This window comes from Myodes glareolus, chromosome 3, assembly GCF_982192425.1.
Source record: "Myodes glareolus chromosome 3, mMyoGla1.1, whole genome shotgun sequence".
Taxonomy (NCBI): Eukaryota; Metazoa; Chordata; class Mammalia; order Rodentia; family Cricetidae; genus Myodes; species Myodes glareolus.
The window spans coordinates 75,445,618-75,470,617 of NC_142028.1; the positions used below are offsets into that span (position 1 = coordinate 75,445,618).

At 48.9% G+C, this 25,000-nt stretch overlaps 1 protein-coding gene across 4 annotated transcripts in view; it reads left to right on the forward strand.

The window, feature by feature from the left end:
• Kdm4a (lysine demethylase 4A) overlaps nt 1–24,775 on the forward strand; it is a 46,269-nt gene extending 21,494 nt beyond the window's left edge. For all 4 annotated transcript variants that reach the window (XM_048450499.3, XM_048450500.3, XM_048450497.3 and 1 more), the window contains exons 12-22: nt 6,989–7,109; nt 12,433–12,614; nt 14,063–14,267; nt 14,701–14,777; nt 15,223–15,278; nt 17,166–17,274; nt 17,574–17,759; nt 21,204–21,374; nt 23,229–23,348; nt 23,612–23,704; nt 23,840–24,775. In XM_048450499.3, coding sequence (XP_048306456.2) covers nt 6,989–7,109; nt 12,433–12,614; nt 14,063–14,267; nt 14,701–14,777; nt 15,223–15,278; nt 17,166–17,274; nt 17,574–17,759; nt 21,204–21,374; nt 23,229–23,348; nt 23,612–23,704; nt 23,840–23,980 — 1,461 coding nt within the window. In that variant the 3' untranslated portion in view covers nt 23,981–24,775. The remainder of the gene's footprint in view (nt 1–6,988; nt 7,110–12,432; nt 12,615–14,062; nt 14,268–14,700; nt 14,778–15,222; nt 15,279–17,165; nt 17,275–17,573; nt 17,760–21,203; nt 21,375–23,228; nt 23,349–23,611; nt 23,705–23,839) is intronic.
• The last annotated feature ends 225 nt before the right edge of the window (nt 24,776–25,000 follow it).

Genomic DNA, 25,000 nt, shown 5'->3' on the forward strand with positions numbered 1-25,000 from the left:
TGCTGTCACCCTTGCATGTGGACCATGTTTTTTGATCTATGTTTTTCCATATATGGTCCAGGTTTTCCTAGTGTTCCTTTTTGCCCCTTATCCTTTAAAAAAAAATAATTTATTTTAAATTGTGTGTATGTGTGTGATCTTTGTGGGTTTTTGTACAAGTGAGAGGCCAGAGGTGTTGGGTTGCCCTGGAGCTGGGGCACAGGGGAGTGAGCAGCCTGCCCTGGAGCTGGCTGGGTACTGAGTTTGGTCCACCCTAACAACGGTCATTCTCTTGGCTTTTGACTCATCTCTACTGCTTTGTTCTTTCTGATAGGATTGTAAATTTTTTCTCAGGATTTATTTGGGGGGAGAGTGTTGCATGTGTATGTATATATGTGATGTGTGGGTGCCTGCATACTGACATGTGTGGGGGTCAGAGCACAACTTTGAGGAGTCTGTTCTCGACTTCCACCGTCTCGGGTAGGTTCTCTTGCTGCTGCTCTGTGTGTCTCAGGCCACGTGACCTGAGAACCTCGGAATAGCTGTCTTGCTGCCTCCCATCTTGCTGTAGGAGTGTTGTGATTACAGATGCCTGCAGATTATTGGGCTGAAACTCAGGTCGTCAGGTTTGTGTGGCCAGAGCCTTTACCTGATGAGTCTTCTCACTGGCCTTTGGATCTTGCTATTTGATGTAGCCTAGACAGGCCTTGAACTTCTCTATGTCCTGACTTTTGCTTCAGCCTCATACACATCACCCCTTCTTTTTAAAGCTAGGACAAATCTCACTAGGTTCTCACACTGTAGCCATTGTTTCAAGGTCCTCTAGCCCTGGCCTGCTGAGTGCTGGGACCACAGCTGTCACCATCTCCCATGCTTCTTGTCTTTGTTTGTTTGTTTTTAAAGGAACACTGATTTTTATTTAAAAAAATTTGTTTTGGCTGTGAGCCTAGCTACACAGCAACCCCATCTCGCAAGACAAAAACATCACAGGTTTTTTTTTCAGTTATTGATTTTGTGGGTTACTTGTACGTATTGTGGCACACAAGTGGAGGTGAGCGCACAACAGAAGGGAATTGGTTCTCTTTCTTCTTCTACTGTGTGGATCCCGAGCTCCAAACTCACAGGTTGTCTGGCTCACTGGATAGTGCCCCTACCCGCTGAGCCATTTCACGGCCCTCCCGCCTCTTGTCTTCCAGTACCCAGATAATTCTCTCCACTTCCTCTGAGTGTCAGGACTCATTTTCTGTAGACTTCCTGCATGCATCTCATAGTGATTGCAGGCTAATGAATTAATAACCGCCGTGCTTCCTTCTTGTGGTTTTGAACGCTGATCTCTGTACCCCCAATGCAGCACCCACTGCTGCTCTCTGTTTTTCAATGCAGCGCCCACAAGAGAATGCTTTTCAGCTTGGAAACCATCTAACCCATGTAGCTGCCACCTTGTTATTCTTCCTCACAAGCCCTTGGGTGCCGGTCTGCCCTGCTGTGGCACAACAGTTCACCCCGTCTGTCCTCTGCTTGCAGAATTCTGACTTCCTGGTAATCACTGTCCAAAGAGTAGCTAGCAAATATCAAAGATGTAATGGATACTAAATATTTTATGAACATCATTCAGTCTATTACTGTAAATTTTACTGGAGGTTTTTAGTGTCATTTTTATTTTTGGAGAGCCTGTAGCTAGCCAATAAATACTAGCCATCTTTTTTTCTTCCTATATTTGATATCAATTAAGTGATGGATTAAAAGAAATTGGGTTAGATGCCATTTTGTTATCCGTTAATATGATTGAACAAAGTTACTTTTTTTTAACCTGTGGGCAAATGGTCCTACTCCTCTTTTACTTTCAAATAGATGGACGACCTAGGGGTAGGCTGGCCTGGATGTCCGCGGGCCCTGGAAGGAACAAAGCATTGTCCAAGCTCCCATATGGTGAGGCTGCAGACTAGCATGTATTCCCCCTGCAGAAGGCAGATTGCAACTCACTGATGCATACTGAGCATCCATGGCATGGACAGAAGCCAAGATGCCTTTGCCATCATAATCCACGGGGTAGGGAGGCTTCTCTTTAGGAGCTTCTCAGTCCTGCTGAAAAGCCTGAGTGCTTTCAACTTCCTTTTCATTTCTTTGTGGATTCTTGTTCGTAATAATTCCTTTCTCTGCTCTGTCAGTGTGTGCTGGCAGCTTTGAGCTGCTTAAGTTCTCCAAAAAGGTCTTGTCTGACTCACCTGCTTATTTAACCGTTGTAGTCATTTGGGTCTGTGTTATGTGGGCCAGGACTGCCCTCCAGGACCTCCACCACGCCTTGAGAGGTGAATATGGACAGAGAGGAGCATGTGGTTTCAGCACTGGGTGATGGTGAGTGCTGTAGCTCCCATTGGAAGAGCTGGCAGCCTAGCTGGGCTGAAGGAGTTCAGGATGTGGAGAAGGAGACTTTCGGCTCAACCTTGAAGTTTGTCTACACCAGGTAGACAGAATGAGACTGGAGCAAGAGAGGAGAGTGTTCTTCACGGTGCTGATAGCTTACTCCAAGGTCTGCAGACTGTGCCTGGAGACTAAAACTCCATGATCTACTCAGAGGTGTACAGAGATGGAGCATGAGGGTACCTGTCATGCAGATCTGACCTCACGCACCTGCCTGGCCTGCTTCATCCTGCTTTTACTGCTTTCAATCCAGATGCTATGGAACTTCTTCCTCCCTCCCTCCCTACTTCCCTCCTTTCCTCCCTCTCTCTCTCTCCCTTTAGTATTTCTCTTTCCTTTTGGGTCTCACTATGTATCACCGGCTAGCCTGGAACTCACTCTGTAGACCAGACTGTCATTGAACTCAGAGATCCACCTACCTCTGCCTCTTTGGTGCTGTTGCTGTATGTGCCTTAGTGATTATATTAGTCCTGCCCAGATAATCTAGGATAATCCACCTATCTTATATTTATAGTCATCTGGTTATCAGTCTTAATTCTCCTTTGTCATATTAACATGGCATGTTCATAGGTTAGGTTGTGGGCACTCTGCTGCCACATACCTTTCTTTTAAATATTTATTTATTCATTTATTTATTTATTATGTATACAATATTCTGTCTGTATGTCTGCAGGCCAGAAGAGGGCATCAGACGTCATTACAGATGGTTGTGAGCCACCATGTGGTTGCCGGGAATTGAACTCAGGACCTTTGGAAGAGCAGGCAATGCTCTTAACCACTGAGCCATCTCTCCAGCCCCCTACATACCTTTTTTTTTTTTTGAGATAATACCTTTTTTTTTTTGAGACAGGGTTTCTCTGTGTAGCCCTGACTTTCCTGGAACTTGCTCTGTAGACCAGGCTGGTCTTGAACTTGACTGCCTCTGCCTCCCTGCTGGGATTAATGGTGTGTGTCATCACCACCCAGCAGCCACAGGTCTTACTATCTCCATTTACCGGCTTTTCCCTCTGGCTGTAGATATGCTTTGATGACCCACTAAGATCACAGAGGCCACCCCCTTCTTGGACTAATTTTATTTCTCTTGTTCCTCTCCAAGGTGGGCTGAGGCAAGATTCTTCCCTGTTCCTACTGTCTGCCGGGATGAATAGTCCACAAGTCTAGACATCCCGGTGGCCACGTGTTCTGAGTTCTCTGCTCTTGTCAGCCGTCCGAGCTCTGTGGGACTTGTTTGCAGCGCGTCTCCCGTGGAGCCTTCGTGGCTCTGTCTGCCTTGCCTTCCTGTGCTGCCTTCTCTTTATCCTACTGCCTAAGCCTGCTCCTCAGTGTTCGCAGTCGCTCCCATGATTGTAGCTCTGTGGTTTTGGTTTTCATTTGAGATGCGAGTCTCACTGTGTTATCCAGGCTGACCTCTATCTTGTGGCTTTAAGTGATCCTTCTGCCTCAGTCTCCCAAGTAGGATGACAAGTGCGTACCGCAAAACATTGCCATGGTCTTAATTTTGAACCTATGCTGAGGAGTCTCAGGTGTGCAGTTTCTGGCTGACTTCTCTTCTGACTCTGGTCTGCATTTCTTAATGCCACACGTCCCATGATTAACAAGTAAGGCTCCTAGATCCGTGTTGTGGCACACTGTATGTTTAACTGTTTGTTGTCATTGTCTTTATCCAGGTGAGCCATCTTAGCTGCCTTTCACCGTGCTAATCCATTCTAGCTTCTTTCTGTTTTTGTCTGTCTGTCTGTCTTTCTTTCTTTCTTTCTTTCTTTCTTTCTTTCTTTCTTTCTTTTCTTTCCTTTCTTTCTTTCTTTGATTTATTTACTCCTGCAGGCCAGAAGAGGGCACCAGATCTCATTACAGATGGTTGTGGGCCACCATGTGGTTGCTGGTAATTGAACTCAGGACCTCTGGAAGAGCAGCCAGTGCTCTTAACCACTGAGCAGTCTCTCCATCCCCCCGGTCTAGATTCTTTACTCTGTCTGGCTTCTTTATTCTCATTGCATTTCTCCCTAGTCTTTGCCACATGTCTTCACTGAGATGTACTCAAAGTAGGAAGTTGCAGAATATTGTGAGTTTTATGATGAATTATAAATTTAATTTATAATGATTTTTGCCTTTATAGGCAATTTAAAAATGTACAGAATTAGGTCATCCACAGGAAAATAGTGTTTTAAGAAATTAACTATAATTTCTCCAAAAAAAATGATATCTGGTGCTGGAGGGATGGCTCAGTGGTTAAGAGCACTGACTGCTTTGTAGAGGAACAGGCTCATTTTCCAGCAACCACATGGTGGCTCACAATCGTTGGTACTCCAGTTCCAGAGACTCTGATGCTCTCTCCTGACCTGGGTACTGGGTAGGCACGCGGTGCACAGTCTCAAGTGCCGCAAACACTTATATACATAAAATAAATATTAAAAAATGGTGAAATCTCACCCATTTGAAAGTTGTGAATCATAGGACAGGGGACATGATTCAGTTGGTAGAGTGTGCCCACGATTCTCCCCCTTGCTCTGCTTAAATGCACACAGTGGAACGTACCTGTGTAACCCCAACACTTAGGAGGCACAGGTAGGAAGAGCAGCAATTTAAGGTTATCCTCAGCTACACAGGCGTTTAATACCAGCCTGGGATAAATTAGAGCTTATGTCAAACTAAACAGAACAAACAGAACCCCCAAAAGAAGTATGTGAAGGCTGTTTGGGTGGAGGAGACAGTACCCAGTTTCCTTCCTGCTCATCCCGCGTCGGCTGTCGAGGGCCTTCCTCACAGGTACTGTTCTGTGACACGGGGTTAGGCCTGGCTGGTGCGTGCCCTGCACCATGGTGCCCATTATACACTGGACAACCGCTGCTTTGAGTACACTGTGTAGTTTGCATCTGTTTGAAGACTGATTGTGTCGGAGGTCATGCCTCCTTCCTGTATGTTCCACATACCTTCCACTCGGGGAGACTAGATCCTGCTCTGTCACCTCCTCCGTTCCCGAGAGGCCTTTGCTCGTGGAAGGTGCCCAGTCAGCAGCTGTCGAGTGAATGGTCTCAGGACACTGACCTGTCGAGAATCTTGTATTTGCAGGAACAGGCTCTGTTCTGCCTGAATGTGGCCGTTACAGAATTGTTTTCTCTTGAGATCCCATGTGCTGTTCTTAAGCCCTGAGATGCTCTGTATTCCATGGACTCAGGACGCCTCTAAAGTGACCCAGCAGTGCCCCCACCTTTTTGTAGATCTGAGGCATTAGTTCAGTCAGTGTTGGAAAGTGGCCGACTGCTGGGCCTCATTTCCTCACTTAATGGTTTTGCCAAGCCGATGTCTCATAATGTCAGTACAACCAACTTTTAAGTATGTTGATTAAAAAGAAACTCAGGGAGTAATCGTCAGTCCTGTACATCTTAGACCTAATTGTGTTTGCTCGGGCATGATGCAAATGTGGTATCAAATCAACCTTCCCTTGGCATCTAGGCCAGAGGGCAGACATGCTCTGCCTTGGCTGGTGCTCTTTGTCGGAGAAGAGGAAACTCACCTCATTCGGGTGTTAGCAGCAGTGGCCCTGAGAGTGCAGATCTCAGCAGGGTGGAGGGTGGAGCTTGAGTGGACTGCTGTCCTTGCAATGGCGTAGGAACCCTCATCCTGTTGTTTCTAGGTTCTCTATGTTCTCGGTGTGGACGGCCCTGCTGCCCAGTACATGTACCGTAACACATGCTCACCTCCCAAGGAAAGGGCACTTTGGCTCGCCCATCTGATGGCCTCAGATGTGTTTCATAGCAGGGACCTTCAAGTGTGTGTGTGTGTGTGTATGTCTGTGGGTCCTTGCTTGTCCTCCAGTTCAGACATCTGCTAAGAAGGCCAGGAAGCAAGACTTAAACAGATCTTTGCCCTAAAATTCTGAAATACACGAGTGCAGACTAGCAGACTAGTTGACAAGACACTCCGGCTTATGCTTTGCTTTTTGTTTTGTTTTGTTTTTTTTGAGACAGAATTTCTTCATGTAGCTCTGGCTGTTATGGAAATCACTTTGTAGATCAGGCTGGCCTCGAACTCACAGAGATCCACCTGTCTCTGATTCCCAAGTATTGGGATTAAAGGAGTATGCCACCACCGCCTGGCTGTGTTTTTTGAATTGCTTTAAATTTTTATTTTATTTTACACTTGTGAGTGTTTGACCTCTATATATATCTGGGCACCACATGTATACAGTGCTTGAGAGTACGGAAGAGGGTGTTGAATTCCTTGGAACTGGAGCTTAAGATAGTTGTGAGCTGCCGAGTTGGTGTCAGAAATAGAATCCAGGTCCTCTGGAAGATCAGCCAATGCTTTTAACTATTGAGCCATTTCCCCAGCCCTAAGACGGTGTGTGTGTGTTCATTCAGTTTTATATATGTTTCTTTCCTATATCCCTCCTCTCTCCTCCCCTTCCCTTTCCCCCTAGTTCTCCCTCCCTCCCTCCTGTTTTTGAGATGTTGAACTGCATATGTAGCCACTGCTGCCTCAGTCTCTGTCCTCACACTTCAGCCTCCCGAGCGGTAAGATTTACAGGTGTGTGTCATCATAACTCCCTCCGGTTTCATCAGCAAGCTCACGTCCCTTGTTTGCTCAGGTTGCGGATGAGTACATGCTTTCCCTGGAGGAGAATAGGAAGACCAAGGGTCGCCGCCAGCCCTTAAGCAAGCTCCCGCGCCATCACCCGCTCGTGCTGCAGGAGTGTGGCAGTGATGACGGTAAGTCTCGTCTCCGCTCCTCACGAGAAGGGCAGCAGTTTACCACAGTGAGCCTGGCTCTCACGGGGCATCAGAGGTCAGTGCTGAGCGAGGGCCCATGGCCAGCTCTTCTCTCATGTATTCAGGCAGAGGCTAAGGACTTCCGTTTGTGCCGGTTTGTGAATGTGTTTTCTTCACTATCAGTTCAACATTGGTGGACTGTGCCACACACAGGGTAATTGTGTGTAGGTTCTTCCCCTTCTGCAGCTAGGAGGTGCAACACTGATTTTTCAGGATAAGAAATTCTGTCAATGTTGCCAAGCCCTGTGCTGAATGTGTGCATACAAAGCAGGCTAAGATTGTCCATGCCCTCAAGATGGTCACAGAGTAGTGGGGGAGACAGGTAAAGAGATCTAAAGAAAGACTCACGTCGCATGAGTACACAACAGAGAGGAGGAATGGGAGCACCAGTGCAGAGGAACTATCACCAGCTCAGCGTGGCTCAAGTTCAGGGCCATGGCTACAGATTGAAATGAGCTGGAGAAGCAAAATGGGAGTGAGGCTGGGTGTACAGCCCCACTCATGAGCCTACTCAGGCTTTTCTCACAGGCATCTAGGAGCCATGGAAGTGTGTTTCAAGCAGGGTAGCAGCACAGGCTGGCGTTAGGAGGGCTGCTCCTAGACTAGCTGGGCTAGGGTGCTGGTGGCAGAGACTGGAGAAGTGGAAGCAGAGAGAGAGAGCTGGATTGTGCAGCAGTTCATAGAGCTGTGAGGGTGAGGGACAAGGATGAGTTGATGGCCGCCTGGTGGCTTTTAGTTTTCTTTGAAAACCTTTTCTTGTGGATAGAGGATGTTGATATGGGAAGCATGGATGTGTTTTGTTGGGTTATTTTTAAATAAAGGGGTCTCATTGAGAAGGCAGAGAAGGCTGTGCAGAGGCTGGGGATAGCTGGGCAGAGGAGCCTGGGGAGGAGGCAGAAAGGGGAACTAAAGACCTATGCAAGCCAAAATGGGAAGCATGGCTCTGACCACATCTTGACAACAGCAGGGAGTGGCCATCTCGGCTGCCAGGAGCAGAGAGGGGATGCTGGTGGGCCTCAGCGGTACTGGCATCTGCACCCTTGTGGAAGAAGAGGCGCTGCTTGCACAGTGATGTTCTAGTGCTGCGCCCTCTGCTCCTCCCTTCCCTCCTCCATGTGCGGCATAGGTCATCTCATGAACAGCCTGGGCGCGGGGGCAGCCTAGAGGTCCAGGGATCAGAAGACTGGACAGACCCTGAGTGGGGTCCCAACAGTGCCCCTGAGCTTGTGCTCCAGCCCCACTGAGAGCTTCTGTCTGTTGCTTGATTTTTTTCCCTAGGTGCTTTAAAATTACACAGGTTAACTGGGTGGTGGTGCATGCCTTTAATCCCAGCACCAGGGAGGCAGAGGCAGGCAGATCTCTCCAAATTTGTGGCCAGTCTGGTCTGCAGAGCGAGTTCCAGGACAGCCAGGGCTACACAGCGAAACTGTCCCCAGAAAGAAACAAAAAACAGAAACAAACAAGCAAAACAACAACAATAAAAATACACTGTAGAAAACTGGAAAAACAGAGTTTTTAGGAGGCAAAAGATCCTTATGCCTGTCTTCCAAAGGGGGCACATGCCTACTGCGTACATGTACTCTTAGGCGCTCATAAATCATGTCTGAGTGTCTCTTTTTGAACTAATATAACTGTCAGAATCACTCTTCACTTTCTGTGATGAGCAGTGCTCAGTTACGACAAAATGAAGGGTGGAGAGGCTGTGTGGTCCCTGCATGCTAATTGTTAATAGCTATCAGAACATTTGCTGTGAGTTTGTCTGCTTTCTTTCTGCTAGTACATTATGGAGGCAGGGTGTAAGGTAGCCCAGGCTGGCTTTGAGCTGGTGATCCTCTTGCTTTTCAGTTTTCAGGTATTGGGGTTATAGGTATGTGCCGCTGTACCCTGCTCAAGCAATGTAGCTGGGGTTTTCTTTCCTGCCAGCCTGCTCCCAGATAACCACATGAAACTTGATATTAATTACAAATGTGTGACTAATAGCTCAGACTAGTTACTAACTAGCTCTTAAAACTTAAATTAACCCTTATTTTTTATCTACATTCTGCCACTTGGCAGTACCTTTTTTCAGCATGACATGTTCATCTTGCTTCTTTTCGTGACTCTGACCCCTTTTTTCCCTGCACTGTTTTTGTCTAAGTCCCACCTAACCTCTGTCTGCCCAGCTGTGGGCCAGTCAGCTTCTTTACTAACCGATCACAGTGTATATATCCACACAGTGTAAAGGAAGCAGCTTTGTTAATCTGGTCATTTCATTGTTTCCTTTTGTGTTGTTTTTCAAGACAGAGTTTTGTTGTGTAGCCTTGGCTGTCCTGGAACTCGCTCTGTAGACTAGCCAAAATTCAGAGATCTTCTTGCCTCTGCCTCCCGAGTGTTGGGATTAAAGGCATGAGCCACCATTGCCTGACTGTTTCATTTAAAAAAAGAAAGAAAACCTTTTTAGGAACTAATATAGAACCTCACCCATGTTCGACAAGCATCTGCCACTGTCCTGTGTCCCTAGACTCTTTTTACTTAAAAGAAATTATTTGCTTGTGTTTATGAGTATTCTGCTTGCATGTATGTCTTTACCACGTTCATAGTGTGCTCCAAAGAAGAGGGCGTGGATCTCCTGGTACTAGCGTTGTAGAGAGTGTGAGCTGCCGTGCGGAGGCTGGTAGTGAACCTACGTTGTCTGAAAGAGCAGCCAGTGCTCTTAACTGATCCCTCTGTCCCCCTCTTTCACTTTCTATTCTAAGACAAGGAGGTCTCACCACCTTTTCTAGACGGGCCTCAAACTTTTTTCTTTTTTTTAAATTTATTTATTATGTATACAGCATTCCTTCTATGGCCAGAAGAGGGCACCAGACCTCATTACAGATGTTTGTGAGCCACCATATGGTTGCTGGGAATTGAACTCAGGACCTTTGGAAGAACAAGCAAGGCTTTTAGCCTCTGAGCCATCTCTCCAGCCCCCAGGCCTCAAACTTTTGGTCCTGCTGCCTCAGCCCCCAGAGTAACTGGGATTACAGGCCTACCTACCAGTCTCAGCCAGATCACCCCACATTAGGACACCAATAGCATCTCCTACAGATTGCCCCAAATAAATACACTGCTATTAATCTTGTTTTACGTCCAGGGTAGTAGTTCCCTAATAGCCGTAGTCCAGCTTTACCTTCCTTCCCTGGCTTGACCTAAGAATGTACCCAGTAGGGTTTTTCCCTTTGAAATTAATATAAGTCAAACAAAGGTTATGTATTATACTTAGAATTCTTAGTCTTGTTTGTCTAATATAGCTTCATTCCACTGTTTCTTCTTTCTTAGAAGCAGGCTTGGCTATGTAGCCAAACTGGGTTTGAATTCATGATTCTCCTGCCTCAGCCTCATCAGTGATGGAATTATGAGCCTCTCCCACCGTGCTCAGTTTTTCCCTACTTTTTTACAAAAGCATTTTTATTTGAAGTACAACATTTTCAGTGAAATGCACATGTCTTGACGGTAAGGCTCTGAGAAGCTTTACAAACGTAAACTGTTAAAATCTTGACTTCTGCAGTTTTCACTTAGCACAGTGAGCGTTTCCCTTGGCATTCAGTGTTCACATATGCAGTGATCTGGGCCCTTTTGGGCTTTGTAAGTGGAACAGATGTCCATATGCAAAGACTGGGGCTATGAGCGTGTCTATTTCTGTCTCTTCCATACCATCTTGGTCCCTCCTGTTTGGGTCAGGCACTCTGGCTTCAGTCTGATCCGTGGGCCCTCTCAGAGGCTGATTTGCCCTGCTTGCATTGACCTCCTTACGCTACAGTGGCCCTTCTCTGGGGCTGTCCACAGTGGCGGCTGCCAGATCCCTTTAGGTGAAACACGACTGAGGTGACGGAGGCGCTGGTGTATCTGCGCTGTGCTAGAGTTGCCCAGAATGAGCAGATGAGCCCCTGGTACAGGTGTACCTGCGCAGCTCCCTCTAGGCTGCTTTGCCGAGATCTCGGGGTCTCTGCGGGGAGGAGGGCTTTCGTCTTAGCTTAGTGTGACTGCAGTGGATTACAAGGACACACAGTCCCGCCTGCAGTGGCCTTGTGGCAGTACCTGATGGGTGCAGTGTCAGAGCCAAGCTGCTGTCAGACACCGAGGACTTGGCCAGGGATACACCCACAGGCTTCTCATCCCACATCCAGCAGCCGTCCCTATAGACTTGAGCCTCCACACCTGCTCATTGGAGCAGTCTCTTCTGATATTTGCTGCTGCCTCCTCCAGAGTCCTTCCCTCCTCCCAGCATTCAGAATTGCCTTCTCCCTGCTCCTTGACCTTGTGTGTTCCAGAAACTAGTGGGCTTTACACCTTATTGCTTCCATCTTGCTTTCTGAGATTTCCATTGCGTTCCATCTGTAGTGAGCCTTACTCTTCTGGGAAGATGAATACAGAGAAGGATTTTTCTTGCGCTGTGATTAAGGGTGCCTGAGTTGTGGGACACACTAAAGAGGGATGAGGAGACTTTGGACCAGCAAGTTACGAATTCAGGCTTTATAATGGTCTCTGGGATCATCGTTTCCCTCCCCACCCCCATGCTCTGGAAATGCAGTAGCAATTTTTATTTGGATTGGATTCTGCCTGTAGGCTCTTCGTTCACAAGCTCCTGGTTGAAAGGTGACATGGACATTTTATGGCCAGGAAGAAGATTCATCCTCTGAGATATTGGGGAGTCCTTCCCCAATCAGGGAGACCCCCTACCTTGGACTTTCCAGAGTGAGCTGGAAAGTCCTGACCAAGGCCGTGATGTAACATCTTTGAGGTTTTACCAGTTTTGTTTTCTCTCCCTGTTTCTCCAGCACAGCTGAAGGGAAAGCCCTGAGGGGAAAGGACATAAACATGCTGGCATTTGGGAGGCAGCAAATGGCGTAGTTCTTGGCAGACTGGTGCTTTATTCTGCTGCCCCCAGAGAGGGCAGGGTTGAATGTGACAGCTGTTATGGGGAACAGAGTGGGCCGAGTGCCTGAAACATGAGGAAGAATAGAGACCTTGAGTCAGTCTGACCAGAAGGAGCAGTACAAACAGCCACCCCCTACAAACAGCCACCCCCTACCCCGTCACCCCTGTGCACACCCCAGCCAAGTCATTCAGGCCGTAAAGGAGTCTTTTGGTAACAGCTCTGCCCTTGCCTTTTATCTATTGTCTCTAGAACCTTGAGTTTAGTTCTGCCATGGGACCAGGAGCCCTGGCTGAACCCCTCCACTCTAGGCCAAACTCCCATGTACAGGGCTGCTGTAACTTGTGTTCCCTTCTCCTCCTCTAGAGACTTCTGAACAGCTGACCCCTGAGGAAGAGGCTGAGGAGACAGAGGCTTGGGCCAAACCTCTGAGCCAGCTGTGGCAGAACCGACCCCCGAACTTTGAGGCTGAAAAGGAGTTCAATGAGCTCATGGCCCAGCAGGCTCCCCACTGTGCTGTCTGTATGATCTTCCAGACATACCACCAGGTGAGCCTGCCCTGCTGCCACCAGGCATCCCGGGCCAGCCGTCAGGAAGCTGGGCTTAATTACAGTGCAGAGCTGCGCCACTGCTGTCTTGATCCTCAGCTGTCCTCGCCATGTCAGTGCTGTGCGCGGGTCTGCCAGGCAGATAACCCCACTGTGGGAGCTTACCCTTAAGAGTGCCTTGGTCTGGTGATCCTTGCACATGGCATGAACCTCGATACTTGCAGAGCCTAATGTTTCTTGTCCTCCTGGTCTGGGGCTCTTTCTGCCTGACGCTATGCAGTCCTGATCAGTTGGGGACCAAGACTGCAGTGTCTTCCCCATTTGAAGTCAACATTGGGTGAAGAGTCAGGTTCTCCTGCCATCATCTTCTTCCTTCACTGTCACAGTGAGTGCTGTTTGGCCAGAAGGCAGCTGGGGGTGGGGAGGGGCAGAGGGTTTAACACAGTGAGGGCTGGGTTCAACTGTGACCCTTCCCATGCTGGGCACTGATGACCTCACCATCGTGGGCCACTTGGGCCAGGCTCTAGAAGGACAGCGGGAATTCACAGCAGCAGGGACTGCTTAGATGGCCCTACACAGGGTGGCAGTAGGTTAGCAGCTCAAGTGGCACAGCTGCCCTGAGCTTGGCAAGGCCCCAGGCTCATGCTTGCAGAAGGATGGAACCTAGACCCACATACTGGATCAACAACCCACTATGTCTTTGTGTTAACAGAAAGCCACAGCAAAAGAGCTGTTTGTGCCTTTGTGAGGGACGTGACTGGCCTGATTGTTACCGTCAGCAGATCTACTAGGTGGGGGCCAGAGTTTCTTGAATGGCATAGGCTCAGAGGGTGACGTTTTCAGGCTCTGTTGTTGGAATGGGGATAATGGTGCCATCCAGCGGCAGAGCCAGAGGATATTTGCTCTGCGTATAGTTTGCCAAGGGCAGCGTGTAACATAATGTTCTTCCTAGAGAGGCCCCGAGCCAGGAATCACAGGTGGGGATCCAGCCTTGTGACAGTGCTGTAGTTCAGGTGACCTGCTGACATGACCCTCAGAGGTAATCAGTGCTGGCCCATTAAGAACATGTGCTCTGGGTGCTGTCTCTGAGTGCGCGTGGTGGGGCCACCATGTGCAGCACCTGGGGACAGGCAGTGCCTTGCTGCTAATGTCTCAGTGCATTTTATTATCACTTGGTTTGGGAAGACTGGAATCCCAGGTGCCTCTTACTTGCTCCCTCTTCTCAGTTGCCCCCCAGGGGCCTTTGTTTGATGCTGCTGTGAGAAATTGAATTTGAGTCATTAGAGGTAACTTCAATTAGTAGCTTCAGGATAATGGCTGTGCACCCGGGAGCTATAGCTGCAGTCATAGCAGTAAGAGGCCCAGCTTTCTGCTGATGGAGCAGGTGGAGGGCTAGGCGCATAGGCGTGTGCTCACTGTGCGGTGCACGCTCTCTGCCTTTCACTTAGGTGGAGTTTGGAAGCTTTACTCAGACCTGTGGGAAAGCTTCGGAAGCAGCTGCTCAGACTCAGAGGACCAAGCCATTGATCCCAGAAATGTGCTTTACCACGACTGGCTGCAGCACGGACATCAACCTTTCTACCCCTTACCTGGAGGAGGATGGCACCAGCATGCTAGTGTCCTGCAAGAAGTGCAGTGTCCGGGTGCATGCCAGTGAGTACCTCTCAGTTCCTCCTCCTGTCCCAACAGCATGGCCTGCCTGCTGGAAAGTGTTGTCACCTGTTGGCCTTCCCAGCGTGCTACAGCGAAGGATGCTTATGTATCCTTGGAAAGTTGGTGACTGGTGGATGCATGAGTTTCCTTGTGGCTCCAGCATCTATTCCAAATGTCTGTCAACTTTGGAGTCCTTTGGGTTAGTCCCTGGCTACCTACTAGGGAGATGTGCTAGTGAATCCAGTCTCTGACTCTCCCGGGTTCTGGACCATATTGTATGATTGAGCCCTGGGGGCTCTGGCTCAGTTGGCAGGAATTCCTGTATGATTTACTATCTTTGGGAATGGTGTCTATGGAAGAGTATTGCTCTTCCCTGTTCTGACCCCAGCCCCTGGATTGGGTTTCATTTACTCTTCCTGGTGTTGTTTATTAGGTTGCTATGGGGTGCCCCCCGCAAAGGCTTCTGAAGAATGGATGTGTTCTCGATGTTCGGCCAATGCTCTGGAGGAAGTGAGTATCCCCTACCCTTCCCATCTTCTCCAGAAGACCGGGTTGGCTTCAGGGCTAGCCTCTTTCCATGCTGGACATAATTTATGTCCACAGCAGTTAGCTTAGGATTTGGTACTTGGTGATGTCAGAGTAGATCTGGAAGCTGTTGGCTCTTGGGGGAAGACCAGGTAGCTGCACTGTGGAGGAGCCGTCATTCCCTTTGAAGAAATCAGCTCTAGATTTGGAGTCTCAGAATGAGGCTCAAATGATTCGTTATATAGTTATAGTTATGCATTATGGTGTATCTCTTACAGGGGAGCCCTGACTACAGGGCATGCATCCGAAGGCCCACCTGCCATTGCACTGCTTTCTCGTGCAGCTTAAGAGTTATCTGCAGAAAGTCTCGGGGGGCACGTTGTATGGGAATGAATTGCTGGTAACCGTTTTCCTTCTCCTTTCTGGGCAGGACTGCTGTTTATGCTCATTGCGTGGAGGGGCCCTGCAGAGAGCAAACGATGACAGGTGAGTTCTGAGGTTCATGATGCTCAGTTCTGAAGCAGCATGCATGGTGCCGTGAGGGCAGGAGCTGCTCCTCAGGGAGCGGTGAGGGCTTGTGCAGCACATGGCGTGCTCGGGCAGCACATGGCATGAGGAACAGCCTCTGGAGTAGCATCTCCAAGACTCATTCTCACAAGAAGCCCTAGACTGCCTGGCTGACTTCATTTTCCCCTCAGGGGCAGAGATGTAAGTAGCATCCTTCTTTGAGAGGCACTGGCAACAAATGCTGACAGAATTTGGCCCTGTGAGAATGATGCAGACATTTTGTGGCCTGGAAGCCAGGACACTGACCTTGTTACAGTTGGCTGGCTAACCGGGCAGCCTGCCCTTCCTTCCTTCCTTCCTTCCTTCCTTCCTTCCTTCCTTCCTTCCTTCCTTCCTTCCTTCCTTCCTTCTTTCCTTTTTTTCCTTCCTCTTTGTCATTTTTTTGTTTTTTTCGAGACAGGGTTTCTCTGTGTATCCCTGACTGTCCTGGAACTAGCTCTGTAGACCAGGCTGGCCTCGAACTCACAGAGATCCACCTGCCTCTGCCTCACAAGTATTAGGATTAAAGGCACACGCCACTATGCCCAGCTTTCTTCCCCCTTTTAAAAACATAATTTTATGTGTATGGATGTTTTGCCTGCATGTATATCTTATCCACAGGTTTCCACAGAAGCCAGAAGAGAACTTTGGATCTCCTGGGACTAGAGTTATAAATGGTTGTAAATCACAGGGTCTCCTGAAATTTACTGTATAATCCTTGTTGATGTCTAACTGGTGATCCTCCTGCCTCAGCCTCCCATGGACTGAGATTACAGACATGTACCAAGCGCTGTCCCAAAGAGCGAGCTCTACCCAGCCAGACTTGGTGTTTGGAGGACAGGCAGATGCCCCCAAGGGGACAGTTGGACACTGAGGAGAACTTAGGCAGGCCACCCACTGTTGAATCTACAGATGTTTCTGGGCATCTCAGCAATCATACAGCTGATTCTCATTGAGTCGTATCTTTGCGCTCCATTAGATTTACCTTCTCTGAGAGTTTGCTCCTGAGGGGCTTCTATCTAGGACATTGCCCACATGGGTTCACAGCAGCTGGTGGTGAATGGCCTGCCTCTGAGTAAAATGCCACGGTGGTCCAGCCTCCCTCCCACTTTGCAGGGCTTGCATCTTGCTGCTTGCAACAGATGACTGCTTGGCTGTGCCGCACTCCTTTAAAGGCATGCTGCTGTCAGCAGTGGTCGTTGTGATTCAGGCAGGGTAGAGCTGGCTGGTAATATTCCTTATTTAGGGTGCAAAGGACTCTGCTTGAACCTCTTACCTTTGCAAAACCTTTAATCCCTGTTCTGTCCACTAAGGCCACAAAACCAGACCTGTCCGTATTCCCAGCAATAGCCCTGCCAATAGTGCACACTATTTTGTTTCCATGGTTGTTGCAGGTTTTCATACAGTTGGAGCTAAGTGGGCCTGAACCCAGGACTTCATGCATTTGACACACACGATTGATGGAATATCAGATCCAGCATGGTCTGATATTAAGAGATTCCACAATCTTAGGTTTCTCCACTTGGGACATATCTATTTCTCAAAAGGTGTCTGTGTTGGAATAGCTCTGAGCATGCTCTCTCGTTTTTGCTCTCTTGAACCCATCACAGAGTCAACTATGTCTCTGCTTATTTGCCACAGATTAGAGGGTTGATCCTGCACTGGCCATGGGCAGTGTGCATGCAGTATTGATGTGGTAAATGACGCTTTCCCTCCTGAGTCCTGGAACCTGGGTGACTGAGTGACCTTACTGGATGATAGAGGAAGGTCTGTCAGCAGGCCCCCCGCCTGTGGAAAGAGGTGACTGAGCCCTTCTTTTTTTGGCAGATGGGTCCATGTTTCATGTGCTGTGGCAATTCTAGAAGCAAGGTTTGTCAACATCGCTGAAAGAAGTCCAGTGGATGTGAGCAAAATCCCTCTGCCCCGCTTCAAGCTGGTAAGCAGGGAGGGCCTTATGGGATTTGCATAGTTCCCTGCTGATGAGTCTGGGAGGAGGTGAATGCATTTCTACTTGACTCCTGGCCTCCTTTTCCCCCTTTGTTTTGGTCAGTTTGACTCTCATCCTATGGCTAAATTACTTAATGGGGACTTACATTCAGTCTGGAGCAGGCCCTGGGTGCCTTCATGTTGTGGGAGGGGTTGGCTTGGTCATTTGGTCTTGTGCATTTGGGAGGGAAAGCAAGAAGAGGTGGGGGTGGGCTGCCGTGCACAGAACACGTGCTCTCTCCTCTGCAGAAGTGCGTCTTCTGTAAGAAACGGAGGAAAAGGAATGCTGGCTGCTGTGTGCAGTGTTCGCACGGCCGCTGCCCCACCGCCTTCCACGTGAGCTGCGCCCAGGCTGCCGGGGTGATGATGCAGCCCGATGACTGGCCTTTTGTCGTCTTTATCACCTGCTTTCGGCACAAGATCCCCAATTTGGAGGTGAGAAGGCACCGTGGTAGAGACCTCTTGACAGGTTTCAGGCTCATTTTCTCTGCATGTGGCCAGTTTATGGCGTCATCACACATCCTTGACGGAAAATGCTAGTGGGTTGGCAAATACGAGATGGCCCCTGTCTGTCGTTACTGCTTGCCTTGGCCTTCACAGCCCAGTGGCACTGAACTAACTGCTGTTTGTTGCTTTGGTTGGTCTGTTTCCTTGTGTGCTTTTCCCAGGTGAAGTCCTTGTGCGGTTCCTTACATTGTTAGTCTGAGCATCCTTTTCCTCACCCCAGGGCCAGGGACACAGCAGCTTTGTGCCTGGTGAGAGAGGACTCTGACAATTGGACATTTTCTGCCACGTAGGAGGGAATTCCGTTCTCTCGGTGCTGACATGTGCAGGAGACATGGGGCATGAGCTCTAGGAGTCCTGAAGGGGCACGGGTGGGCACGAGAAGGTAGAGGAAGTAGTGTCTTCATGGCTTCAGAGCTGGAGTGAGTCGTGTGAGAATGGACAGTCGGTGGGGGCGTGGATGGGGACAGAGGCCTAGGGAAGGGACTAGGAGGAGAGGAAGGAGGAGAAACTGCAGCTGGGATGTAAAATAAATAAGTTTTGTTTAAAAAAAAAAAAAGAATGAACATTCGGAACTGGTTCTGGGAACCCAGCAAGTAGTCATGGGAAGTGAACAGTGCCCATTGGTGAAAATCCTGGACCGCCACATTTAAGTTTCTTTTGAATGAGGAGGACTTCCAGAATGCCCTGATTGTAAGTCACTTGTATGCAGGTGTGCACATGCATTGTTGTGCCCATGGAAGTCAGGGCAGCTGTGGTAGTTGGTTTTCGCCCTCCACCTTGTTGAGGCCGACTTTCTCTCCTGTCTGCTGTACTGTGTACTCCGGGGTAGCTGGCCACCGAGCTTCCTGATGACTCTCCTGGCTCCACCTCTCATCTTGAAATAGGACTGCTGTGGGGGCTGGAGAGATGGCTCAGTGGTTAAGAGCATTGCCTGCTCTTCCATAGGTCCTGAGTTCAATCCCTGGCAACCACATGGTGGCTCACAACCATCTGTAGTGAGATCTGGCGCCCTCTTCTGGCCTGCAGGCATACACACAGACAGAATATTGTATACATAATAAATAAAATATTTTAAAAACAAAAAGAAAAGAAATAGGACTGCTGTGATTCCAGATGCTTGTCACAGTGGCTGGCTTTTGTTTTGTCTTGTTTCGTTTTGTTTTTCTGAGACAGGGTCTTTCTATATAGCCCCGTCTGTCCTGGAATTCACTCTGTAGACCAGGCAGACCTCATAGATCTCTGACTCCCAAGGGCTGCAATTAAATACGTGTGCCATTACTGCCTGCTGACTTTAACTGTGAGACCTCTATCTTCATTCAGACTTGGGTCGTAAGTGCTTTTCTGTGCTCAGCCACCTCGCCGGCCTTTAAGTATGCTCTCAGCGTCACACCAGTAGTAGTTGTTGGAGGAGAGGATGAGAATTGAAGGAGGCAGGGGAACCAGTCAGCTGAGGATCAGGGGTGGTCTGAAGTGAACACAGAAGCAGACCTTTGAACACGTCTTACCCTGAGAGCCCACGTACAACCGGTGGAGTTCACAGCTGGGTGATTGCTGTGAAGGGGTGGAGAACAGGAAGGGAGGGAGGAAAGAGGGGTGGCTGCAGGTGCCTGAGTTACTCCTCTGAGACCTCGGAAGGATGTTCATTTGGTGAAGTTGCCAGACCGTGATCGAGGGAGAGCAAGGCTGTTGTTACAGAGGGGTGAAAAGAGATCAATTTTGAGGTCTGTAGCGTGTCAAGTTGAGCAGCTAGTAGGCCGCCTGGGATGGGGTGGGTATCACAGCAGCTTGCAGAGGCTAGTCCAACCCAGGGTTCTTTGGAAACTGGACTCTGGTGATCCCCAGCATGAAGAGCAGCTCATGCTGCTTCTGAGTCACTTAGAGTCCCAAGGAACAACCCCACCCTCCCCACCTAGGAAGCCAGAGTACAGCTGGGGAGGACACAGGCTCTCCACAGTGTGGCATGGTGAGTCAGGACAGAGCCAGTCCACAGTGAGGGGCTAGGGGGGTCTCTTCATGCCCTCTGAGGTTTGAGAAAAATCATCCCTGGTAGAGTTGACCTTTGTTTCACGCCGTAGCCCCTTCGTGCTTCCAGCTCGCTGTGCATCAGCTCGAACCACAAGCCTGTGGCAGTCCTCCTGCTTGTCTGGTTACTAAGATTCCAGGTTAGCCCCTTGGTGCTTTTCTCATGAAGGTGTGCACGAGACCTCAGTGAAGATGGTGGAGTGTTCTTTAACTCAAGGCTGAGGCTGTGTTGGAGTAAAGCCTGGGATAGCATCAAGCTCCAGTTGGTGGCTGGGAAACCTGAGCCTGTTCATGGAACAAGATGGCAGATTTATGATTAACTTTAGTCTGTAGTTCCTATACCTGTAGACTGCTTGGACCATGAGGGAATTCATGCTGTGTTTTTATAATCTACTCTTCCAATGTGTGTTAAACATCTGCCACATTCCAGGCTTGGCTAGAAATCTACCCAGTCCTCATGTAGCATCATGAGGTACATACGGTCATTTTGACAGAGCCACGGGAAACTAGTGATGACAGTATGTCAGAGCACAGATGGTGCCGGGGGTAAAATTAGTGCAGGGCAGAGATGTGGAAGAGTGCCTTGTGAGGAACGGCATCAGTGAGCAGACTCTGGGTATTAAGAGCCAGGGTGCTGGCGAGTGTTAGAAGGAATAGCAGTGCAAAGGCCCTGAGCTAGGAGCATGGGTAGCACTTGTTCAAGGAATAGTGAAGAAGCGTGTTTGCAGCAGTGTCTGGGTAGGGTTTGAGCCATCACATTCAGGACATCACATCAACCAAAGGGGTTGTGAAGGATGGGACTTGCAGTGCTCCCTAATAATGGGGGCAGTTTGTTTGGAGTGAAGGGCCTCTGGAAAGTTCAGTCCTTGTGCCCTACTCGTGAGGGGAGAGCTATGGCCCAGGGCCACCAACTTCCTATAAAGTCTCTATCGAGATGCTATGACACATTCCTGAACTGTATACATTAGAATGTATGATTTGGCTGGTTTCAGAGAAATCCTGAAGGTTAGTTCCTAGAGTTTTGGATAATTTATACCATGGTATGTAGGCATGGTGAGCATGCCTGTAATCTTAGTGCTTGGGAAGCTAAGGCAGGAGATTGTTGTAGATTCGAGAACAAAACAACCAAAGAAAAAGACAGTATTATCTAGAAACCAGTTGACTTGGTGCTCAGGTGAACAGAGTTTACAGAGGAAACATGGCCCTCGCTGGAATGTTGGAAAGGCCTGTTTCAACTTCCTCTCAGTCCTGCTTTTTCCCTACTTAACCCCCTTCCCCACTGTGCCCATGCAGGGGAGCTTATCAGACCTGTCTGTGCAGTCTGTGAGTAACCCAGGCTGTTTCTTCCAGCGTGCTAAGGGGGCCTTGCTGAGCATCACGGCCGGCCAGAAGGTCATCAGCAAGCACAAGAATGGGCGTTTCTACCAGTGTGAGGTGGTCAGACTCACCACCGAGACCTTCTATGAAGTCAACTTTGATGATGGCTCCTTCAGTGACAACCTTTATCCCGAGGACATAGTGGTAATGTCTGGGAGCAGTTGGGGGCTGGGATGTCTCAGTGTTTTTAGCTGCCTTGACTATGGTCTCTTCCCCATCCCCTTTGGTTCCCAAATAGATGAAGCATCCATTCCCGGGTTCCTTTTCAAGGAAGAGTTTAAGTGCTAGGGTACTCTGCTTCCTTTCCCTAGAAGTTCATGGGAGTCAGCATTTTCTGTAGTTCTTTGAAGTATGTGTATATCTCAGACTAAATTATCCCTGATGTTATCTAGTGTAGGATGCGAGCCCGAACTCTGGAAGCAAGCCAGTTATGTGTGATACAGCTTCATTGCATAATATCTGTGATTTTTCAAAAGAATGATCCAGTTCTCTCTTCTGCCATGAGTTATTGGGATGTGTATGTTGTTTTCTCTGGGCTGTTCTTAGGTGAGGGCTCTTCTTAGGTGAGAGTTTTAGAGCTACCGAGAAACTCCTCACACCCAAGACACTAGAGCCCTACCTGGAACTGGGTCTGTGTTTCCTGGCTATGTATTCAGTGCTGAGCTCAGGTTCCTCAGCTATTGCCCTTCCTCTTCACGTGTTGAACCTAAGCACACAGCACAGAAGAGCAAAGCCACCCCTCTGGGTGATTTGGGTCTCTCTCCATACATTTATACTACATCAGCGCTTCATTGCCAAACGGATTATTAATTAGTGTCCTATTGCTATGACAAAACATCATGACCAAGGCAACTTATAAAAGAAGGCACTTAATTTGGGGCTTATGTTTTCAGAGTCTGTGATGCAAAGACATGGCAGCAAGAACAACTGAGAGTTCACTGCTTGATCTGCACACCTGACACAGGGCGACACACACACACACACACACACACACACACACACACACACACACCATGGTTAAGAGTCTTGAAACCTTGGAGCTCTCTCTCAGAGTAATACACCTTCTCCATTTAGGCTTCATCTCCAAGCAGTTCACCAACCAAGACCATGCAATAAATGTGGGCCCAGGGGGCCATTCTCATTCAAACCACCATTTCATCACTGCTCTGAGACCTGGCCTTTTTACCCCTTTAAATTTTGTATGCACAGTGGTAACGAATGTAGTAAAATCTACGAAAGCCTCATGTCTTCGCTTTGATTTGCACACATGGCCTGCTTTTTGTACACATCATAGATTTTGCTGGAAATGTCAACACAACAAAAAGGCTAGTGGTTTGTTCTTCCCTTTCTTTCTTTCTTTCTTTCTTTCTTTCTTTCTTCCTTCCTTCCTTCCTTCCTTCCTTCCTTCCTTCCTTCCTTCCTTCCTTCCTTCCTTATTTATTTATTTTTATTTTATTTTATTTTTTTTGGTGCTGGGCATGAGGACCAAGGCATTGCTTTTTTGTTTTACACCAGGCTACACTGCTTAGCCCAAACTGGACTACCCAGGCTCCTCTACCCGTTCCCTGGCTGTGCATCACCACGCTCAGCTAGATGATTTCCCCTTCCATGTCTATCTCAAGACTATTTTCTAGAACGCACTCACATACAGTCCAAAGACTCCTCCATAGCAGATCCTGGGGAAGCTTCAGAAGCACAACTGGGAGGACACAGGGACCGTGGATTCTAGAGCCCACACCTCTTCTGTGTGCTTGCTGTGTTTGCTAAGTTTACCATACCCATTTGGTGTTCTTTGTTTTTGCTCACCTAGAAGCAGCGGGGATTGGGCAGATGAAATGAGGCCAACCCTGTGACTTATTGCCACCTTCTACATAGACAAGCTGCCTTTCCTGGGGCCCCTGAGCAGGAGCCTGTCCTGGCCCTTCCTCTCTAAGCCAGGGTCGCTCGCCACTGTGATCAGGTGGAGCCGCTCTTCACTCCTCTCTGCTCTTTCTTCAGAGTCAGGACTGTCTCCAGCTGGGGCCTCCTGCTGAAGGCGAAGTGGTTCAAGTGAGATGGACAGATGGTCAAGTCTATGGGGCTAAGTTTGTGGCCTCCCACCCCATCCAGATGTACCAGGTAGCCAAAGGTTCTTGAATGTGGGAGGGTACTTTATTAATTCAGCTTTTCCTCTTGGGCAGGCGGCTTGTCTTTGCTCTTGGGAACTTGCAGGTCCTAACAGTCCTCACAGATCTGGAGCTCTGCCTTGCGTCCACTGGGCTTTCAGACATGGCGGTCCTTCCTACCGTGTTCCTTCCTCTAGCTATAGGAGATTGCCACTGTGCGCACATGTCCAGCCAGACGCCGGTACCCTAGCTAAAAGGCCTTTGTTTGCTTGGCAGGTGGAGTTTGAGGATGGCTCACAGCTTGTGGTTAAGAGAGACGATGTATACACACTGGATGAAGAGCTTCCCAAGAGAGTCAAGTCTAGACTGGTGAGTGTGTGCTTCCTGTGCCCTCAGCTCCTGTCTGAGCGGGGCCAACAACAAGGTAGAACCACCAACGGCCTTTTGGTGGTTATTGGTCCGAGTGGTCACAAAGTGATCATTGACTTACCTTTTCTCTTGTAGTCGGTAGCTTCAGACATGCGCTTCAATGAGATTTTCACAGAGAAGGAAGTAAAGCAAGAAAAGAAAAGGCAACGGGTCATCAATTCAAGGTACCGGGAGGATTACATCGAGCCAGCACTATACCGGGCCATCATGGAGTAGATGCTTCCTAGATCTAAGAGGTTCCCAGCCATCAAGGCGAGAGCACTCGAGGGTTCCACAGCACAGCAGATACTTGGAACTCAGAAGTCTCAAAAAGTAAAGCTGTACAAAGAAAAGGAATGAAATGTACGACCCCATCACCTTCTCACTCCACCCTCATTGGATTCTGCCATGAAGATAAGCCTTTCAGGACACTTGGCAACAGTGCTGCTCTCCAGCTGAGGGGCTGACACTGGAATGCTGTGACTGCATCGGCCCCCCAGTCCAAACGGGGGTCAGCTGTGCCTGCTGGGCCGATTGCCCTGTTCCTGGCCCAGAATGTAGCTTCCTTCCGCCCACCTGCATCAGCAAGGCAGAGGTGCTGGTGCTTGCCCTGAGCCCCTTTTGTATTTATGTGTGTGTGCGCGTGCATGTGTGAGTGTATGTGCGTGTGTATGCTCGTGTGCTTGGTCTGGACCAGCTTCTGACAGCCCCTAGCCTTCACTTTCTTCTTTGCCTCTGCAGGGCAAACAAAATGTGAAATTGTGCCCTCAGCCGAGCTGAGTCAGGGCCTGGGGCATGGCTAGAGTGGGTACCATCTGTCCCTGCTTGGACTGGTTTCAAGAGAGTGCTGGCGAAGCTGCAGGACTGAGACACTAAGGAGCTGACCGCCACCTCTTTGTCTGCCCTTGAAGTAGAACTCAGAGGTTACCTACTATGTGCCCACAAACTTTAGGCACGGAGCCCCTGTGTCACAGTATTAGAGGGTGTGGGTGGGAACTACCTTGAAGGGAGAATTTTAATGATGGAAACAGGCAGAGCCTGGTGGGTGATTTTTGTCCAGAGGAAATTACAGTTATGCAGGGGCTATGGGATTAGGAATGAACTGGGGCCACTTGAGGCCTGGGGCAGGTGTAGCTTTGCCCTTGATCAGGGGTGGGGGGGTTGATTGAGGGTGGGGGGGTGGGACTAGAGGGCAACATTGAAGGGGTTAAACAGGTTTTTGCTCCTCTTGAATTTGTTTGCCTGGGCCCAATATTG